The following is a 21,543-nucleotide window of genomic DNA, read 5'->3' on the forward strand; positions in this document are numbered from 1 at the left end:
CTTGGGACACCGCCAACGGAGGGTGACCGACCATCCCAGACTGCCTGGGATGGAGACGATTCCAGAGAAACAGACATTCAGTCTTAAAATGGGGAGCCCCTGGGCAAGCCAGGATGAGCTGGCCACCTGCCCTCTCTACCAGGGCATTCCTAGCTCATGGCACTAGAAATACAGAAAATGGTCTCCACACTTTTCCTGCATCTGTGTGAGTGTCTTCCCCAAGATGAGCACCAGCATCCAGAATCTGTGGCTTTTGGTGCTTCCTACCCTTAATGTGATCCAGTGCTGCCACAGCCTGTGAGACAGAGAGTGACGCTTCCTGTGCCCACATCCTCATCCACAGTTGGGGTTCCCAGGCCCCTGACTCTCACCAGTCCAACAGGGATCTCTTATTTACTCTGCAGATCCCCAATTACTAACAGATTTGAGCATCTCTTGATCACGCCTTTAGTCTTTCAGTTCCCTCTTAGGCAAGTTGTCATATTCCTTGCCATTTTATCAGTTAGGCTGTCTGGGTTGTTGTTCTTCTTTCTTACCGATCTTCTTAGTATATTCTGAGTACCAGTCTCTGTTGATGTTAAATGTTTAAAATGCCTACTGGGGATGTAGCTCAATTGAAAGGGTGCTCACAGCCTGGGGTCAACCCCCAGCTCTGCATAAACCAGCCATGGTGGCACATGCCTGGAATGCAGCACCAAAGAGGTAGAAGCAGGAGGATTAAGAAGTTCTGATTGCCCTCAACTACATATCAAGTTCAAGGCCAGCCTCTGTCGGATGAGATCATGTCTAGAATGAAAGAGACAGTGTGCGTGTGGTGGAGGTGGGAGGGGGGGAGTATCGGTCCCAGTCTATCAACTCTCTATGAACTAGGTCTAAGATCCAGCTGTTGTTTTGCTTATTTCTACCTGTTAGCTGTGGCTTGCTGTATTTTGAAACTGTGTTATTAGTTGCTATATGTTCACAGTAGCTTTCTCTGCATGTCCCTTTTCTCATCTACTAGCATAAGGTTTCCTTTCTTGTCCTCCATGATGTTTGCATTAGTGTCTATCTTATTGGATCCTAAGGCTGTTACCTAGGTATTTGTGAGGCTGAGGCAGGAGGATCACAGTTTGAAGTCAATATGGACTTCCTTTTCACACACACTGCAAATCTCAGATTATTTTTCTAGACTATCTTTTCTATATGTCCATGTTTTTAAGTTTAGGTGTATCTTATTAAGATTTTTAGATATCATTTTTTTTACCCATATAAGTGTTTCTGGTTTTTAAAAGAAATTTTTTATATGTGTATAAATGTTTGCCTAATATATGTATGTGTACCATATGTACAGGGCCCACAGGGACCAGAAGGGGGCATCAGGTTTGTTGGAAGTATAGTTACAGATGTTGTGGACCTCCGTGTGGGTGCTGGGAAGAGAACCAGGGCTCTCTGCAAGAGCAGTCAGGGCTTTCACCCGCTGAACCATTTGTCCAGCCCTGGAGTTTCTGTTTATAAACGAATGATGTCACCATTTCCATTTATTGTTCTATCCATCAGCATCTTGTTTTATAGTTCCCTTCCCTTTTGTTTGCTCCTTTTCAGCTTGCCATTGCTTGATAAGGTTTAATTGAAAGAACATAATCTTTTCGACAGTTACCCTTATGAAAACTAAAGTCCCTACTGATAACTTGTAGAAATCAGTTAGAGTAGTTTGTCATTAGTGTAGTTACTTTAATATTTTCTCATGCCTCTTCGGTTTCTCCACCTCTCTCCATCTCTCATGTCGATTCTGTCTACATTGGGCATTCTTTAACTTTGTTCACTGCAGTCGATTTATTTTATTTTATTTTATTTTTACTCTTTAGGGACCCACCACCCAGCTGCCCAATAAATACACAAAGACTTATTCTTATTTATAAATGCCCAGCCTTAACTTGGCTAGTTTCTAGCCAATTTTGCTAACTTAAATTATCCCATCTACCTTTTGCCTCTGGGATTTTACCTTTCTTTATTCTATATTTCTTTATTTCCTTCTTACTCTGTGACTGGCCCCTGGCATCCTCCTCTCTCCTTGTCTCTCCCCCCCTCTTCTTCTCTCTTCTTCTATTTATTCTCTCTGCGTGCAAGCCCTGCCTATCCTTTCATCTGCCTCGCTATTGGCTGTTCAGCTCTTTATTAGACCAATCAGGCATTCTAGGCAGGCAAAGTAACACAGCTTCACAGAGTTAAACAAATGCAACATAAAAGAATGCAACACATCTTTACTTCATTAATAGTCCACAACAGTACTCTATATCTCTTCCACCAAAGCAGTTTTTATGCAACTTTTATATGTCCTGGGGATTAAACCTAGAGCCCTGCACACGGTAAGCAAGAGCGCCATCACTAAGCTACACTCCAGCCTGTACTGAAAAGTCTTTGTTTATTACATTTAGTTAGTTAGTTGTGTGTGGGGGGGAGGGGTGGCATCACACACCAACACACCAAGAAACTTATGTGAGAATCTAAGAATGACTTTAAGAGACAGTTCTCTCCTTCTACTGTGTGGGTTTGAGGACCACCATCACCAGTCTTGACTGCAAGTCCCTTTATTCACTGAGCCATCTTTTTAGCCCTGTAGCGTGGTATTCTTAAATTTTATTATGATGGGTTTGGTTGTAGATTTTCCTTATTGCTCCCATTTTGTGAGCCTTAACAAATCTATGCCTTTTTAACCTTTATTTACTATTGTTTTTTTTTTTTAAAAAAAAAGTCATTGTCCCCAATTCTTGATTAAAACTATCGCTCTCTCTTGGTCCTTCAGAGCATGGCCTGGTCTTTGTGATGCTTCCCTGTCCTCACACTACATTGCTAATACATTCCCGGATGGCCCAGGTACTGTGCTAACTCAGTGCCAGTGCCGTGGCCGTAATGGCTTCAGTGTCCTTACTGTCTGTCTTTCACAGGAGAGATACTGCCTAAGCGCCTTTGCTTCCCTCTGTGCAGGGTCCCTGTGTGGACCACACTCTCTGGTGACAGGCCAGTTGAGAGAGAGGTACTTCGGGCTGAACAAAGTGGGCCCAAGCCACCCCAGAAATGTGCAGAGCCCTCACTGGAGTCAGGAGAAACACCATTGGCAGTGCCTCCGGGATTCAACAAGAGACATGAGCTGCTGGTCTGTCAGCACCTGCTTGTGTTATTGCCCACCTCACCAAGGCTCTTGTCATAGTTTATTGGAGATACAGACGGTCTCATAGCAAACTTTTCCTCAGCCTTAGGTCTCATTCTTGCCCAGCTCCTCCCCTCACCACAGGCCCCACACTGACAGCCTTCAGCTTCCAACAGCCACCAGCTTAAACAGCCAGAAATATATTCAGATGTCTGGGTCTTTTTGTCTTTCTGCTTGGAATTCGTCTCTCCCTCCTGCTGCTTGAATTTTTCCAGAGCTGACTTTGGAGGTGAGAACCAACAGTCTTAAGTCACCAGCTTGGCCTAAACCTAGAGCTCAATGTGACCCCCCAACCCTAAAATAGCATGCTCTTTTTTCTGGTGTTTCTTTCTCATGTCTGGCTGTGTGCTGAGAAGAACCCCACGGCAGACTTGAGGTCCAACTGAACCACCGGGCTGAGGGACCACCCAAACCAGTTATTTTTCCTCCTCCTGGGCTAGCCATATAGTATAGCTGGCAGTTCAGACCCAGAGCGGGAGCCAGGAGAAGTGAAGCCTCCCCACTGGGTGTGCCCCTCTGCCCTGGGACAGCTGGACTCGTCCCCAATGCTGTGGGAGCGCTTGGTTCTTGTGTTCTCTGCCTCCTTGCTATGCAGCTTTTAACTTTGGCTTAGCCTCAGTTGCCACCTCTGTCAAGTCATGCTGGAGATGGACATGCAGTCTGCTATCACGAGGCTGCAACCTAGCCTCCCCACCCTCCACCCCACCCCTGCACCGCCTGCTGGCTCCCTTCCCCACTTCTCTTCTTCAGTCAGGGGCTCTGGATCACTTTCTCACCGGCCTGCCTTCCCAGGGCCTATAGCAAGACTCCTAGGGGCCCTGTCAGCCCAGTTCCCGGTTGGTGAGTAACCTGATGCCCCTTTCAAGGACAATATAGCCCCTTTCCATGCACTGCACCCGGGACACCTGAGCCACAGATAACAGGCGGCATTCAAAGTTAATCACCGTGTCCTTCCTCTTTCCAGAGCAGGCCAACACGGGTCAGGTAAAGGATGTCCTTGATGCCACTGAACATCTACACGAGGCATAGTCTGAGTGTCAGGAGGGTGCCTGAGCCAGTGGGAGGGACCAAGATGGTCCATATAGGAACTGAACATTGGGCTGTCTCTCGACAGTGTTCAGTGACCACGGAGGAGAGGCAGAAGCCAGGGAGTTATGTCAGGGACAGTGTTCAGTGACCACGGAGGAGAGGCAGAAGCCAGGGAGTTATGGGAGGAACAGTGTTCAGTGACCACGGGGAAGAGGCAGAAGCCAGGGAGTTATGGTAGGGACAGTGTTCAGTGACCACGGGGAAGAGGCAGAAGCCAGGGAGTTATGTCAGGGACAGTGTTCAGTGACCACGGGGAAGAGGCAGAAGCCAGGGAGTTATGGTAGGGACAGTGTTCAGTGACCACGGGGAAGAGGCAGAAGCCAGGGAGTTATGTCAGGGACAGTGTTCAGTGACCATGGAGGAGAGGCAGAAGCCAGGGAGTTATGTCAGGGACAGTGTTCAGTGACCACGGGGAAGAGGCAGAAGCCAGGGAGTTATGGTAGGGACAGTGTTCAGTGACCACGGGGAAGAGGCAGAAGCCAGGGAGTTATGTCAGGGACAGTGTTCAGTGACCATGGAGGAGAGGCAGAAGCCAGGGAGTTATGTCAGGGACAGTGTTCAGTGACCATGGAGGAGAGGCAGAAGCCAGGGAGTTATGGCGGACACTGACAGGATCCAAGAGCCACCGTCAGACAGAGAGAAGCTTGCCAGTGTGCTCCCTGGCCTTTGGGTATAGGAAGGGGGACCAGAAAGTTCCTGGTTATCACTTAAGAGGGAGTCACTGGTACTTGTGGGTGTGGGGGCAGGGGTGGCCCAATACTCTCTGAGCCTTCCTCTTCCATCTAGTCCCCATAATAACCCACAGATGATGACACTCGGGCCCAGAGAATGTCCCCTTACAAAGTGACAGAATGGAAGTGGCCAAGGCAGGATTCTAAGTGGACACTACCAAGACTAGATTTGAAGACCTCTCTAGGTGCAGCAACAAAAAGCTGTCCTGAAGCTTCAAGAACTCTGACTGGCTTGCCCAAGTGAGCCAGGCTTCCTCTCCTTCCTCTAGCCTGGCTACTAGTGTGTATTCCAGAAGGCAGGAGGGGCAACTCCTCGACCCCCAAAGAGACCATGAAGATACATTCCTGCCGTAGGTAGACAAGCATTGTTCTGGCTATCCCTGATGGAACCTGAGGTCTGGGAAAGAAACCCTTGTGAATTCTCCAAGGATCTCTTCTGTCCCTAGATTCTGCCTAGGGCCTTCAGGAACTGGCTTAGAGAGAGAGATACATAGTTTGGGGAGCCTGGGAGTCAGGAGACCTGGGCTCTAAATCTCTCATGAGACAATGTTTCTGGGTCTTGGACTCTTCCATAAAACGAGAGGAGGGGTTCCTCCTTGCACGCTGCCTTCTAAGGCTAGGAAAACGAAATGAAGGCTAAAAGGTTAAATGTGCTTCTTCTGCTAGGGTAAGGAGTCCAAGCAAGGGAGGGGCACCTGCTTGATTCTGACACAAGTAGACAAACGGCTTTGGACTGAGCAACCTGAGTGGGCAGGAGGTAGCCGGGAAGAAAAACAATGCTCCTTCAACAGCAATGGAAACAGAGCCCAGAGGTGTCCCCTTTCCTAGGGGCTGGAACCCGAGATCCCGCATTGTACTGGTAGCTCCAAAGAAGCTGAGGCAGGAGGCAATGAGGTGGGGGGGAGGGGGGAGGGAGGAGAACAGGGGGATCTCACCAAGTCTGTCTCAATCCTGACTGCTTTGGTTTAAACACGGACACTGTGTGGACCCTCCCACCCCCAAGTAACCAGACCACTTCAAGAATGCTAAGGGGAGAGAGCTTGGCCCGAGTATAGTTGGCTGAGAGACATCATGCCAGGTCACAAGAAGCCATGCCAGGATTTGAATGCTAGTCTGTCTGATTCCAGGGCCCAGGGTGACTTGAAAGGGAGATAAATGATTCAGCCCTGCCCTCGGGTGCTCAGTACTTACAAAGCTAGATGATCTAGGGGCTTCTAATCTCGGGCTGGCAATGCCTGAGCAAGGACCTGGCCTGCCAGCGCACTTCTGTTTACATCTGGAAGCCATGGGCTGTGAGTTCCAAGGGGACAGGAATGTACCATCTCTTTGTCGTTGGTCTAACGCACAGTGCTGAAAACATTAGGAAAAAGAAAGAAAGAAAGGGATGGACATCTGCTAGCCTGGCACCTGTAACTTCAGGCAGGCCTGGGTCCAGATCCAAAGTGCTCGGCTGAGCTAGTGGTATGGGCAGGCCCTCAGCTTGGCCTTTAGAATAAGCAGAAGGCTAGGCACAGACACAGTTACTGAAAGGTGCCTTAGAGGTCAGTTAGTCAAGGTGCAATATTTTCTAGTGGTAGGAGAGGAGGTCTATAGGAAGAAAGGCCTCCCCGAGACTTCCAGAGGCAAGTGTAGAATAGTTGTCTCCCAGGACTGTATCTATTATACCCCAAATATTTATGGAGAACCCGCAACTCTCAACTTTTCCCCCAAAGCATGGGGTTCTGTGCCTGGAGGATGCTAGCCTGCTGATCGGACCTTCCACCCCCAGTCAGTGGGCAAGCTGGGGAAGATCCAGGTCATCCTCCCACACGCCAGGGAGCTCTGTGGTGTCCCAGAACCCTGGGATTGATAAGATACAGAACACTGCATCCTGCCACTGCTAGCCACGTTAGCCTAAGCCTGGAGCTGGTGAAGTGGGTCACAACTAGACACTCAGGGAGCTCCCGAGACTCTCTCTGACAGAGATCATCTTTCCTTTCTCCACCACAAGTACCTCGCCCCCAGCTCCTGGACAGTCTCATTGCATGCTGCTGTTTCAGGACAGTTTGTCTTCAGAGCCATCTAGGTATATCCCAGGACTGGGAAACATCCCACACCCCTGCACCCCTGCATCCATTCATCCCTGCATCCTTGCACCCCTGCATCCCTTCATCCCTGCACCCCTGCATCCATTCATCCTGCATCCCTTCATTCCTGCACCCCTGCAACCTCTCATTCCTGCATCCATTCATCCCTGCATCCCTGCATCCTTGCACCCCTGCATCCCTGTACCCCTGAACCACTGCATCTCTGCACCACTGCATCCCTGCATCCCTGTATCCCTGAACCCCTGCATCCCTTCATCCCTGCATCCCTTTATTCCTGCACCCCTGCATCCCCTTCATCTCTGCATCCCTGAATCCATTCATCCCTGCATTCTTCCCTACACCCTGTACCCCTGAATCCCTGAACCCCTGCACCCCTACACCTTTGCATCCCTGAACCCCTGCACCCCTGAACCCCTACATCCCTGCATCCCACATGGAGCCATCTGCTCACAGATCTGGTACACAGAAGATGCTCAGCAAACTTGTGCCCCTGAACGGGATGTGGTAGCTCATGACATCTGAGGGAGCAATGTTTGGCTCAGCTGCTACCCTAACAGGGTCAGGATCCCAGGTTTGGGGTTGATGGAACAGGATATTACATGGTGAGTTGGATTTTATTGACCCGTCTCCAGGCAACCACTTTTTCTGGGCACTTCCAGAAATAAAAGCCACTGTCCTCAGCTGCAATGGCCACAGGAAGAGACTTTGTTAGTGCTGCCCAGGCTGGAGACGAGCCCGATGTCCCCAGAAACCTCTGCAGCCCTCAAGAGTCTGTCACCAAGAAGCCAAATCTTGCCCAGCTCCTGGAACAAACGGCACCATAATAACACTTTTAATAAATGGCTTCATTAATTGAACACTTCCTGGGTTCTGGCTCCACGCCAAAAGCCTGGCCAGCCTCAGCTACCCCCAAAGAACACACTCCTGCCATCCCCTCATGGCTACCTGTGCTGTAGTCTACTGTTGGAGACTTGTTTGTTGAGCATCTGCTGTAAAGGGTGCAGGGAAGCCCCAGTGAGCACAGTGAACAGACACCCACGCCTCAGCTCTGCCCCTGCTCTGAATGCCCTGAGAATGGGCATCATGACATTCTGCGAACCAATAGGGAGGAGAGGAGCAAGAGAACTGGGGTGTGTGTGTGTGTGTGTGTGTGTGTGTGTGTGTGTGTGTGATGACCAAGGCAGGGGCATGGATCCCAGCCCTGCTGCTGGTGTGACGTGATCTTGATACAGACCTGATAGGGAGAGCCACAGGCAGCATTGGATAATGTCATGGTTACCCACTGCTGTGTAACAAGCCACGCAGGGACCGACAAAAATTTTCATTCTACTGTGGCTTCTGATTCTGAGGCTGCCTATCTGGTTCTGCTGGACAGCTGTGATAGCGTCACCGCATCCATCTGGGTCCTTTCTGTCTCCTCCTCTTGGCCCCACATTCACCAGGGCCTCTCTCTTCCAGAAGCACGGCCCGGACTTCCTTCTGTACCACTGATTTCTAAGACAACGAACAATGGAAGCTTCCAGGTCTAGGTGCCACACAGTGTCGCATCTGCCAGCCTCTCTTGGTGACAGGCAGCCACAAGGCCAGCCTAGACTCAAGGAGAGGCAGCGCAGACCCCAGCTGGAGATGAGAGGGGAGGAAGTCACAGGGAAAAAGGAGAGAGGAGGACTGGGAGCCACAGAGGCAGCAGGCACCCCGATAACAGCGGAGCCACAGCTCCCCGGTGTTTGCCTCATGCCTGAGACGAGGTTAGATGATGTTGCCTCAGTTCTATAAATCAGAGAGCTGGGACATGAGGTGACCCATGAAAGGTCTCTGTTTGTTAAATATCAGTGCCAGGGTTCGAGCCCAGACAGCCTACCTCTCCATTAATAAACTACATTACCGGTGAAACTGGACAAATCCTGAATCAGTTCCCTTCTCTGTGAAGTGTGGTAAAATCGTATACTATGTGACAAGTGGCAGCCGGCGCATAGGTGATCTACACTCAATCAATAAACGATTTTGCAGTTGGCGATCTAAACGGATAATCAGAACCACAGGCCCCTCTGCTCTCCCAGGCTCAGGAGACAGCCCAGCGCCAGGGAGAAAGCCTTGCACTAAGCTTGGAGACGAGAGTTTCAGTCCCGCCTCGGCACAGACCAGTCCTGTGCCCTTGGACTCATCTCTCTCAATCCCGTTCAGCAGGGGAGGATCTTTGCTCTGTTGCCAGAGCCTTGCTTACTCAGTGCCCTGAGAATCACTACTGAGATAGGAATCACCTCAGAACTCTTCCCTTCAGGAGTTAAGCAGCATTGTCTGGTCAGGGACGATTTGGTGAGCAATGGCTCCTGGGAGCTCCCAAACCCTAAAATCTTCCACCTTATCTGGCTGCGTTCTCAGCAGATCGGGCGTATGTGTGTGCCGCTGCATCGCTGCGTCTGTGTTTTTGTTTTGTTTTTTTGTTTTTAAAAAAGGAAATGATGGCCAAAATGAGACAATGAGAAATGAAATCGGGGTTTGAAAGAGACACGAGACACGGAAAAAACAAGGCGGATGAAGTGTGTGAGAGGCAGAAGCAGGGCCGAGAAGGGCCAGGGAGACATATTGGCTACAACTTGTACAGAGCCCCTACAGGAGGAAAACAAGCTCAGACAAATAATGACTTTCATTTTTTGCAGCGCTGTGTTCTCCATATAACATCCTGTCACTTGTGTGATTTCACTTGGTTCTCGCGACAGCCCTGTGAGGCAGATATCCATCTTAGTCTGTCCTTTGTGTCTATAACAAAATCGCCAAGACAGGGCCATTCCTAAAACATAGAAGTTTATTTGGCTTGCTGTTCTGAAGGTTGGGAAGTCCAGAACATGGCACCAACATCTGCTTGACATCTGGTTAAGCTTCCTTACCGCCTCACAGTGTGTCAGAGGGCCTCACACAGGGATATACCGAGCCTGGATCCCACGTAGAGATTCTAGCTCCGTCAGTGTTGAAGCTGGGGAGCAGGGGCCTCAAAACGTTTCCAGAAATTAGGCCAACAGGTAGCCATGAATGAGAACCCATGAGGAAGCCGGGCGGTGGTGGCGCACTCGGGAGGCAGAGGCAGGTGGATCTCTGTGAGTTCGAGACCAGCCTGGTCTACAAGAGCTAGTTCCAGGACAGACTCCAAAACCACAGAGAAACCCTGTCTCAAAAACCCAAAAAAAAAAAAAAATGGAGAGAGAGAGAGAGAGAACCCATGAGGCAGAGGGACAAAGACAGAGAAATGAGAGACAGAAGCAGAGAAAGACCAAGAAAAGCAGATAAAGCAGATGGATGGAGAGCCAGAAACAGGGAAAAGCAAAAATGGGGGGGGGGGAGACAGAGACCCAGACAGAAACGACAGAGAGGCAGAGACAGAGAGGCAGAGACAAACAGAGAGGCAGAGACAGAGAGGCAGAGACAGAGAGGCAGGCCTTTATGTCCTGTCTGCTCTTGTGACCACTGAACTACACCCCAGTGGGAGACAAGCAGAGGCTCTCTGTGGGTCCCCTTGTCTCCGCTCATCACTCCCCCCTAAGTGATATGCTGTTACCATTGCGTTCATCTAAAAACGCTTCCTCTCCGGGGGTGCCACTTCCAGGACCACCACCTGTTTCTCCCACTCCTCCTTGCTTAACCGTGCCTGGAGCTACCCACAGCCCACAAAGGGAACCGGTGCTCTTCCGCCTTCATCCCTGGAAGCCCAGGCTCAACGGGCTCTCCAGGCCCTCTGTGTGCTCCCATCGGCTCCTGGCTAATGAGTTGGGCCTTGTGAAGTCTTGATTTCCCTGCAGTCTCGTCTGAGCGACTTCATTTAGAAAACATTCTCTGTGGAGCTGAGCTGAGCTGAGCTGAGCTGAGCCTGCCTCGGGCACCAGAGAACAGGAGTGGACGCTGTGGTGAAACATGGCTGCCAGGAGCCGCACCAACCCCTAGACGTCCACCCCTCTCCGGCTCACATTAGGGTTTCCGTCTCAGGCAGAGTTACAATCGCTGTGATGAAACGCCATGACCAAAGCTCATCATTAAAGGAAGTTAGGACTCATCCAGAGCAGGAGCCCGGAGGCAGGAACTGAGGCAGAGGCCATGGAGGAGTGCAGCTTACTGGCTTACTCCCCATGGCTTGCTAGGTCTGCTTTCTTATAGAACCCAGGACCACCAGCCCAGGGATGGCATCACTCACCATGGGCTGGTCTCTCTCTCTCATCAATCTGATTAAGAAAAATGTCTTGCCTCCAACCCTATCTTATGGAGGCATTTTCTTAACTGGAGTTCCCTCTTTTTGGATGACTCTAGCTTGTGTCATGTCGACATAAAACTAGCCAGCACAGTTTCCCTGGGACCTGGCTAGTCCTAAGAAGAGATGACATGAAGTGGGGGGGGGGGGGGGGCGGTTAAACTGATCAGCCAGGACAGACCTGTAAGCCCAAGCCCTTAAAGTCCCCAGTCTGGGAGAAGGAAGTCCAGCTGTAGATTGGCAGGCCCCCAGAAGAAAACTCCATATTTACCAACAGAGCCATGCCAGTTCTCTCCCCGCTCAGAAGGTAGGGTCTCTGGAGATGAGGGAGCCTAACAGGCCATCAGCTCCCTGTCAGTCAGGTGTCTGTCGAAACTTGCTCATTCTTGAAGGTGATGGCTACAAGCTATTTCTCTAGAGAGTACCCCAAATGTTGCGCCCAGGATGGAATTCTTTCTCTTTCTTTCTGCCCCAGTTGTCTTTGTTGCCCCCCAAATGGAAGAAAGCTAGGTGAGGACAGGGATGACAGCGATCCCTAGGGAGGAGCCTAGCTCTGCCCACCATTGGCTTTCCCTAGAGAACGATTCCTTTTATAAGCTGCAATGGGTCCTAGTTACCACTCATCAGGCATTAAAAGAAAAACCCACCGAGTTTCTAAGTCATCCTTATTATTGACTTAGAGATGTCTAGGGGTGCGAACGGAGGAAGAGTAAGTCGGGCAGACTATGCATAGGTCTGACCCTCACCACACGGAAGAGCTGCCAAATGAGCTCCTGTTGTTCACACTGCCACAATCAGCTCATCCTGAAACCGTCTCTCACCCCACCGGCTGTCTGCCCTGGAGTTCTCCCACCCTGGCTGCCCCGCCATTCTCAGTGCTGAGAGGCAGTGGAAGCAGCACAGAGTTGGGAGTCAGAAGTCCTTCTTAGGCCTAGGTCCCCCCCTCACACTTATCCTGTGACCTTGGCACTTGCCAAAGCTTTCTGAGCACCATCTTTGAATGAGGAATGGGTAACAATGCCCTCCATAGGAGGCAACTATGGTAACTGACTGAGTGGGCGTGTGGATGGTTTGTCCCTGGAGAGCCTGGCCCATGTGAGGGGTCACCCTGGCTGCTAGTAGGCCCCATCTCATCACTCACCACCGCCCTGCTGTTTGCACCCAAGGCCACAGCTGTTCCTCTCTCCACAGACGTTCCGGTGGCCCGTGGCCAGCAGCATCGACAAAAATGAGATGTTGGAGATCCAGATTTTCAACTACAGCAAAGTCTTCAGCAACAAGTAAGCATGGGGTGGGTGGGGGGCCGGCCTGACTCGGACTCCTCTAGGATTACATACAATAGAACCCTGCACTTTGAAACCATCTTTCAAGGCTAAAGAGCTACCCATCTTTCTCCTTTGCGGGATCCTCAAAGTGCCCTGGGCCTTGCAACCCTTGTCAACCAAGAGCAGCTCACCGTCCTGTCCACCCTCAATCTCCTGCCCTTTTAAAGTTACATACGCCTCTTTTTGAGCTCTTCCTTACTCAGACTGGAGGATGCAGCCCATCAGAGATGCTAAAAGCCAAATGATTGTTACATCCTGCGATCTGACGGTAAAGTTGCCTAACAGCTGTTCAGGGCTGTGGTTTAGAAGGAAAACGACCCCAGACCCTTGAGCCAGGGATTTAAGGTGTGGCCCCGAGCAGGCTAAGGAACCTCTCTGAGCTCTCTGTGTTTATGTGTGAGAAAGATAAGAATTTGTCTCAGTTCAGCTGTGGGAATGAAATGATGTGTTCATTCACTCAGTCAACAAACGTTTATAAAACGCAAAGTGTATGTCATGAACTGAACTAGATACTAAAGAGAGAGATGTCTGCTCTCATGGGGTTCCCAGTCTGTGAACGAGATGCATCCACCTCAAGTGTTGTCCTACAAGCGGATCAATCGAAGTCGCCCCCATCCTGCTCTGTGCGTGGCACACAGGTTTTGGAAGACACTAGAATGGTGGCTAAACATAAGTAAATTGAGACACTGGGCTTTGGGGGTAAAAAGTGAATTGCTGCTCTGTAGCCTACAGGAGATCATGGCTGAACTACAAGGTGTCCACAAAGGTGCGACAGTGTTAGTTCAAGGAAGAAGGCTCTAAAGGGACTAATCAGTGGGAAGGGAGTAATGGGTCACATTAGAAGATATACAGTCCCAAAGGGATAGGCAAAGGGTCTGCTCTTTCGCTGTCAGTTTTAAAGAACATTAATAGGTAACCCTTGTGGTCATCTGGGGTGGGCACTCTAATTCTTTCCTTATGGCAAGTAGATGTAAGCTTCAAGACAAAGTCGTAGGATCATGTAGCTCACCAACCTATCTGTTCATTCAATCATCCATATTTTCATTCATCCATTCATCCCATCCCACCCATGCATCCTACCTATGCATTCATCTCATTCATCACTTCAACCCATACATCCATCCATCCATCCATTCACCCATTCATCCATCCATTCACCCATTCATCCATACATACATTCACCCATTCATCCATTCACCCATTCATCCATCCATTCACCCATTCATCCATCCATCCATTCATCCATTCACCCATTCATCCATCCATTCACCCATTCATCCATCCATCCATTCACCCATTCATCCATCCATCCATTCACCCATCCATCCATCCATCCATTCACCCATTCATCCATCCATTCACCCATCCATCCATCCATCCATCCATTCACCCATTCATCCATCCATTCACCCATTCATCCATCCATCCATTTACCCATCCATCCATCCATCCATTCATCCATTCATCCCATCCCACTCGTGCATCCTACCTATGCATTCATCTCATTCATCACTTCAACCCATTCACCTACCCATCTACTAACCCACCATGCTAGCCATGGTGCTTGCTAAAATGAGGGGATCAAGGCACAGTCCCTGTCCTCAAGAAATTGTTTGTCATGTGAAGAGGAGAGACACATGAGGACCAGGCTGTATCACTAGAAAAGCAAACAGCTGGAAGAGTTGGTACTCTCCCACACCCATGCTATCTCAGGAAGCAGTGAGTGCCAACACTGGGAAAGGTGAGCTGAACAGACCCCTTGTAGAGGGTGGGGTTCTGGTCTGCTGGCAGGACCACAGAAAATACGATTAGGGCACTGAGGACTTCTCTCTGTCTCCAGAGGATCACATCACTCAGTCAGCTTCCTCTAGAACCACAATAAGTTTTGGAAAAGCATCTCGCTAGAGACTCTCACAGTAAAGCATGGCCTTATTATCTGGTGTGAGACACCCCGTGACTCATCAGGCCAGGAGAAGCAGGAGCAAGAGAAGGGCCCAAAGTAGACCGAATGAATGTAGAGGAGAGACAGAATCAGAAGACCCCAGCAGTAAAATCCTCACTGTGCAGAAAGGGAAACTGAGGCTCAGAGGCACGTGGAGGTCTTGTGAGAAGATTCTGGAACAGCTAGATGGGATGTACATTTTCCACCTCCTCTTCTAAACCTCCGTAGCTCCCAGCAGCCAGAGCATCTGAATGAGATGGAGGAAGCCGAGGAAGAGATTGCTGAGTCCCTTGCAGTGGAGACTTCCAGAGCAGACAGACCCCGGAGTGCAGAGAGCCCCCATCAGGACTCCTGCTACAAACAAAGGATTTGGAAGTTTCAGGTGCAATGGATAACCACACAGTGAATTTACCAGGCATTAATGCTCATCTTAGGTGTCCTGATATGCCAAGAAGAGGGAAGACAGAAGAAGTATGACACCCTCCCCACTGTGCCCTCCCCCTTCCCTCCCTGTTCTCCCTCTTGCCACTGAAGAGCAGGCAGGAAAGTCACATGGTGCCTAGTGGAGGAGAACTCAGAGACTGTCCAGGCTACTGTTGACCAAGGCCTAGGCTGGAAAAATAGACACAGACCCAGCCTGATACAGGCCATCTTAGGAGTAAGGCGTCTGGAGTTAAGTGGGGCTCAGAACTTCCTACCTTAGAGTTAGGGCCAAAGTAGAGGCTTACCTGGTTCTACCTAGTGGTGTTAGGGGCTTCCAGGAAGTAGAGAGATGGTGGAAAGGAACTATTCAGGGACCATAAGTTCCCAAAGTGTGTGTGGCCACCCAGAACCAGGGCTTCCTCCAAGAAACCTGGGGCTTCCATGAAAATATGACATTCGGATGAGATTCTATGCATCCCATATAGCCTCACCAGGACTTTAAGGGGCAGTGGTTCCTTCCACCAAGGATGCCAGAGTCCCTGAATAATTCAGAAGCTACCAGCATAGTGGACGCCGGACTGAGCCCCAGGCATTTGATACTGGCTCCCAGGGGAAGACGGTAAATTATTTACAGGATTCTGGTGCCCGATTGCCACTCTGTTGTGGTCAGTCTGTGGACCCATCAGCACCTGACACCTCCTTCCCACTGTCTACCTACCTGAGAATCCCAGCTTCTCCCAGGCTCCTCTGTGGTCCCTTTTTCTAGTGGGTGAGCTGCTCAGGCTACATAAGGGATGGAGTCGGCCTGAGTAACTGAGGCCCAGACAGTAGGTTCAGAACATTCTTTATCAATTTATCAATTGTCCATTTCAAAAGTTATTATTTCTATGTTTTTATTTATTTATACTTATTATTTGAGGAAGGGGGAGCTGTTAGTTACACACACCACCACCACCCCTCTCTGGGTGTGTGGCAAGTTCTTTGCTTTGAGAGTGCAAGTTCCTAGTGTCCTGGCCCTACCTCACTCCAGTCACCAACAGGCCCTGGCTCTAGGCAGAGCTTTAAGGATCAGGGACGACCTGGATCTGTTCCCAGAGCCCAGCTTCCAGAGAGGACCAGCTCTGGCTGAACCCTCCGAAGGCAGGCCACACACAACAGCGGCAGAGGAGGCACTGATGCAGCGAGCTGTGGTATTATAGATCTCTACCTCCACACCAGCATCCGGGGACGTGGGTGGCATCGATACCTTAGAGAGAATTTTAAAAAATTACAAGACTTACAGAGGTTGCAGAACTAGACAGACTCACATAGCTGCCAGGGGCTGGAATCCCCCCCCCCCCCCCCCGCCCCCGAGCGACTGCTCAGTGAAGTTACATCTGTCTGACTCCAGAGGGAACGATGGTTTGCATGTCCACAGGGCTTGTCCCAGGAAGTAAGGAGTGGACAATTTGCCAGGAGGTTGGTTTGCTGCGTGTCACAAGCAGTGGTGCATGGGCTAGCGGTGGCAACCTACTGCTGTGTTAGTATTGATGTCACTGTCACCCTTGTGTCTGGAGGAGGCTTGAAAACGTGGTAGAGAGGCCATTTCAGGGATTCGTGCAGATCAAGCTCTCCGCCCAAGCCTAGGATCTCAGACTATAAAGTGAAAGAGAATCTAGTAGACATCAGAGCTCTCTGGACAACTGCAGGGGAATGGCTCCCTCCTGCCCTCTGGGGGGTGTTTGTCACACTGCAGCACCTTGGTAGATCCTAGGGACCTTTGACTATTCTTGGGCCACTAAGATTGAGAACAAATGTGCCCAGATTCCGGCACTCAGCAGTCGCCTGGCTGAGTGGGGTGACAGTGGAAGAACCTGACAGCAAAGGCTTAGAGTGGGACAGGCAAGCGGTGTGCCCCGAATAGTGGGAAAAATGTCACCTGGATGTGGAAGTATGCATGCCCAGGGCCCTACCACCACCTCCACTACCTCCACCACCACCACTACCACCACCACCTCTACCACCTCCACCACCACCTCCACCACCACCACCTCCACCACCACCTCCACCACCACCACCTCCACCACCACCTCCACCACCACCACCTCCACCACCACCTCCACCACCACCACCTCCACCACCACCTCCACCACCACCACCTCCACCTCCACCTCCACCACACCACCACCTCCACCACCACCTCCACCACCACCACACCACCACCTCCACCACCACCTCCACCTCCACCACCACCTCCACCACCACCTCCACCACCACCACACCACCACCTCCACCACCACCTCCACCACCACCACCTCCACCTCCACCTCCACCACACCACCACCTCCACCACCACCTCCACCACCACCACACCACCACCTCCACCACCACCTCCACCACCTCCACCACCTCCACCACCACCTCCACCACCACCTCCACCACCACCACACCACCACCTCCACCACCACCTCCACCACCACCTCCACCTCCACCACCACCTCCACCACCACCTCCACCACCACCACACCACCACCTCCACCACCACCTCCACCACCACCTCCACCACCACCACACCACCACCTCCACCACCACCTCCACCACCACCTCCACCTCCACCACCACCTCCACCACCACCTCCACCACCACCACACCACCACCTCCACCACCACCTCCACCACCACCTCCACCACCACCACACCACCACCTCCACCACCTCCACCACCACCACCTCTACCACCTCCAGCACCACCACCTCCACCACCACCACCACAATCATTACCACCACCTCCACCTCCACCATCACCTCCACCACCACCTCCACCACCACCACCTCCAGCACCACCACCTCCACCACCACCTCCACCACCACCACCTCCACCACCACCACCACAATCACCACCACCACCACCACCTCCACCACCTCCACCACCACCACCTCCAGCACCACCACCTCCACCACCACCTCCACCACCACTACCACCACCACCACCACCTCCACCACCACCACCTCCAGCACCACCACCTCCACCACCACCTCCACCACCACCACCTCCACCACCACCACCACAATCACCACCACCACCTCCACCTCCACCATCACCTCCACATTCACCACCACCACCACCTCTATCCAGCAGGTGCTCTAGGACTCAGTAGACTCCTCTAGGCTCTATACCATTAGAATACTGAAACTGGGTGTTCTATGAGGATTTGCACTGTGGAAATTAGTAAATGCTGAATACTAGCAGTGACAATGGGCCTGTGAGGAGTTAGGGGGTTCCCCCCAAGATTCCACATATACCACTGGTTTAGAACCATAACAGTCGGGGCCTTCACAAAACCGGCGCCTTATTTCTTGCCCACTGCAGACTGTTGTGAGGTCTCCAAGCTCAGTGCCCCACCCCTCCTCTTTATAAAGGTGGAACTGAGACTCCCTAGCAATGGCTTAGGATCTCCTGGGGCCCAGCCCAGCACTTGAACCACCCATATGCATCTGGGAGCTAAGGAGAAGCCAAGATGAAACTAGGATCTTCTACAGAACTTCTCTGGAAAGAATCTAAAAGCCCAATTAAACTTTAGCGTGGTGGACAGTTTGCCCTCAGAGAGTTGAGAAACTCAATGAGGCTCTGAGCTTAGGAGGCAAGCACTTCACAGTTGTCCCTGACTGCTGGATCCACCATGCTCGACACAGCTGGGAGGACTATGTGTTGGGGGTACATACATATCCATGTGTTTATGTGCACATGGGTATACAATGTATGTCTTCTCTCTGTCTCTCTGTCTGTCTCTGTGTCTCTGTCTCTGTCTCTGTCTCTCTCTCTCTCTCTCTCTCTCTCGTGTGTGCGCACGCGCGTAGGCCAGAGGTCAACATTTAGCATCTTCCTGATTTCTTGAGACAGGGTTTCTTACTAAACTTGGGGCTCACTTGATTCCTCAGACCAGCTGGCCAGGGATGAGCTCTGGGGACTCACCTACCTCCACTCTCTTCAGTGCTGGAGTTAGAGACAAGCACCATAGCTCCCGCCTGTTTTTTAAAAAGACATAGACGCTTGGGATGGAAACTCAGGTCCTCATGCTTGCGAGGCAAACGTTTCACTCACTAAGCCATCTCCCCAGCCCCAGAGTTGGGAAAAGAAAACCAGTGTCCCCTCCACAGCCCTTAGTATCTTATAGGCAGAAAGCCTGTCTGTGTCAGAATCCATTTGATAGTCCACCTCATTCTATTTGTCATTGATTGGTTAAGTCCCTGTCCCCTTTCTTGATCCCACCTCCCTCCTCTACAAACTCCAAGCAGCACATGTCCTCAGATCCAGGTTTTACATACTGTGTGTGCCTCAAAGCCCTGTAGAAACGGTGTATGTGTTCTCCATGGGTCCAGATGGAAGTACCACGTGAGGGCATCTTTCTGACGCCCTGCTGTCTCCCAGGGCAACAGTCTTCCAGTCTCATGGTGGGATGGGATCCAAGTCAGCATCCATTAGACACCCACTGCTGCTCATTCATAATACAACAGACACTGGGGACTCTGGCATACAGGGAACACCAACAGGAGACTAGACACAGAATGCAGGCTGCTTGGTGGGGCACCACAAGGAATGCTGGGAACATCCGGGGGAGTGAGCATGTGTTGGGGAGGAGCATGTCATTCATGAAGTTGGAATCACTGGCATGAAAACCAAGATAAAAAAGCTTAAGTGAGGTTCCCAGGGCAGAGACCATCCGTGTCAGAGCTGAGTTCCTGTCACAAAGACTGTACCTCTCGCCAGTTCTGTGTGCGGACCCCCACTATGCAACTGAACGAAGGGGATTCTGAGGTCCCCGGAGTTCCTGCCCACCAGGAGCTTGCTGTAAATGTGGGGTGGATGGAGGACTGGTGTTGATGAAGGTAGAGGCTTCTACCCCTCTGCTCCAGTCAGGAAGTGAAGGAAAGGAGTGCTTGTGTAGCCAGGAGTCTAGTCTGGGCCTGTAGCTCACTTGCCAGGCATGACCCAGGGTTCAGCTTCACACACTCACACACACACACACACACACACACACACACTCACCACCACCACCACCATCAACAGGACACTCCATGTCTCCCTACCACCTTCCATTATGGCATCTGGAAGCTTCCATACTGCAAGGGACCAGCTACAGTCCCAAGGCTAAATTCCCTGTCTCTACCTGTGGCCATCATTTAGACTTTTTTCTTCTTCCAAGTTTTCCAAGGGGAATAGACCACACATATCCAACCATCCACACTGTAAGGGGTACCCTCACAGACATGCTATCCTAGCCAGGTCAGCCATGGCTCCCAGGCTGCTCCAGGCCCAGTTGAGGGTCTTCACAATTGCCCATCTCCTTGCCAGCCAGGCACTGGCATCAGCCTAGCTCCTCATTCTGTCATTCACAGACTTATTGGGACCTTCCGCATGGTGCTGCAGAAGGTGGTGGAGGAGAATCGTGTGGAAGTGACGGACACCCTGATGGATGACAACAATGCTATCCTCAAGGTCGGTATGCCAAGGGGTCTTAGGAATTTCCCATCACCCAGTCCCCTGGGCCTGTGCAGATCCCACAGAAGATGCTCTAGAGAAGTGGTCCTCATCCTTCCTAATGCTGCGACCCTTTAATAGGGTTCCTCATGCTGTAGTGACCCCCAACTATGAAATTTTGTTGCTACTGTTATGAGTCATAACAAAATACCTGTGTTGTCTTCTGTTCTTGGGCAAACCCTATGGAAGGGTCATTCGACACTCCCCCAAAGGGGTCACTACTCACAGGCTGAGAACCACTGGTCTAGCGACTGCTCCATGATTGACAAGGGAGGTAGCAGGAGGACGTCAGGGAGATTCTGCCAGAGCCGTTTGGTCCGAATGCTGGTGCTGGAGGTTCTGCAGTATGACTGGGTCTGTCTCAAGTGGAAACTCAGCCTTTCCCACCATGATAAGGTTAGGTGAGGTAATGAGGACACCATCTCCTCTCCACTGATGTGGTTTTCCCGTTCGGATCCAGCTCAGCAATGAATCTGAGGTGCCTTTTATCATGCAATGGCCGATTGAGCCTTGCCAGTCCTTCCATGGCAGCAGCCTCCACTTGCACATATGATGAGGCTCCCTTCTGACCAGAGGTCCAACAAGGGTCAGAATCTCATTTTCTGCTCCGTTTGTCCGTTTCTGCTCAAGTCGGCATGGGCATGCATGAACTAGTCAGATCCAATCCACCCTTCAGTGTTCGTCCCAATGAAAGGAGATGGGAGCCCCCTTGATGCCTAGTCCTCAGGCTCCGCTCTGTCTCCTAGCTGCTCTCCAGCTCCTCGGAGGCTACTCACAGGCCACTGGTGTGGTGGTAAGGAATGTGACCCTTGGGGATGATTCTTGGTGAGGCCTACATGCCATCTGCAACGTGTACAAAAGTGTAGTGGCCTCACCGGCTAGTTCTAAGGGGTCAAAGGGCATACAAAGAAAGTGCTTAGAATGTTAGCTAATGTATAAAGAGCCTGTATCTTCCTGCCTCAGTTTTGCTCCACACGAACTAGGGCTGTCCCTTCTAGACATGGTC

The 21,543-nt window shown here is 51.1% G+C and overlaps 1 protein-coding gene across 1 annotated transcript in view; it reads left to right on the top strand.

Moving 5' to 3' along the window:
* LOC121432879 (otoferlin-like) overlaps positions 1–21,543 on the top strand; it is a 91,920-nt gene that overhangs the window by 19,353 nt on the left and 51,024 nt on the right. Inside the window, exons 3-4 of the mRNA XM_041631041.1 lie at positions 12,523–12,611; positions 20,396–20,495. Coding sequence (XP_041486975.1) covers positions 12,523–12,611; positions 20,396–20,495 — 189 coding nt within the window. The remainder of the gene's footprint in view (positions 1–12,522; positions 12,612–20,395; positions 20,496–21,543) is intronic.

This window comes from Microtus oregoni, unplaced genomic scaffold (genome assembly GCF_018167655.1).
Source record: "Microtus oregoni isolate MIOR12 unplaced genomic scaffold, Mior012 000036F_ref0000092, whole genome shotgun sequence".
Classification (NCBI taxonomy): domain Eukaryota; kingdom Metazoa; phylum Chordata; class Mammalia; order Rodentia; family Cricetidae; genus Microtus; species Microtus oregoni.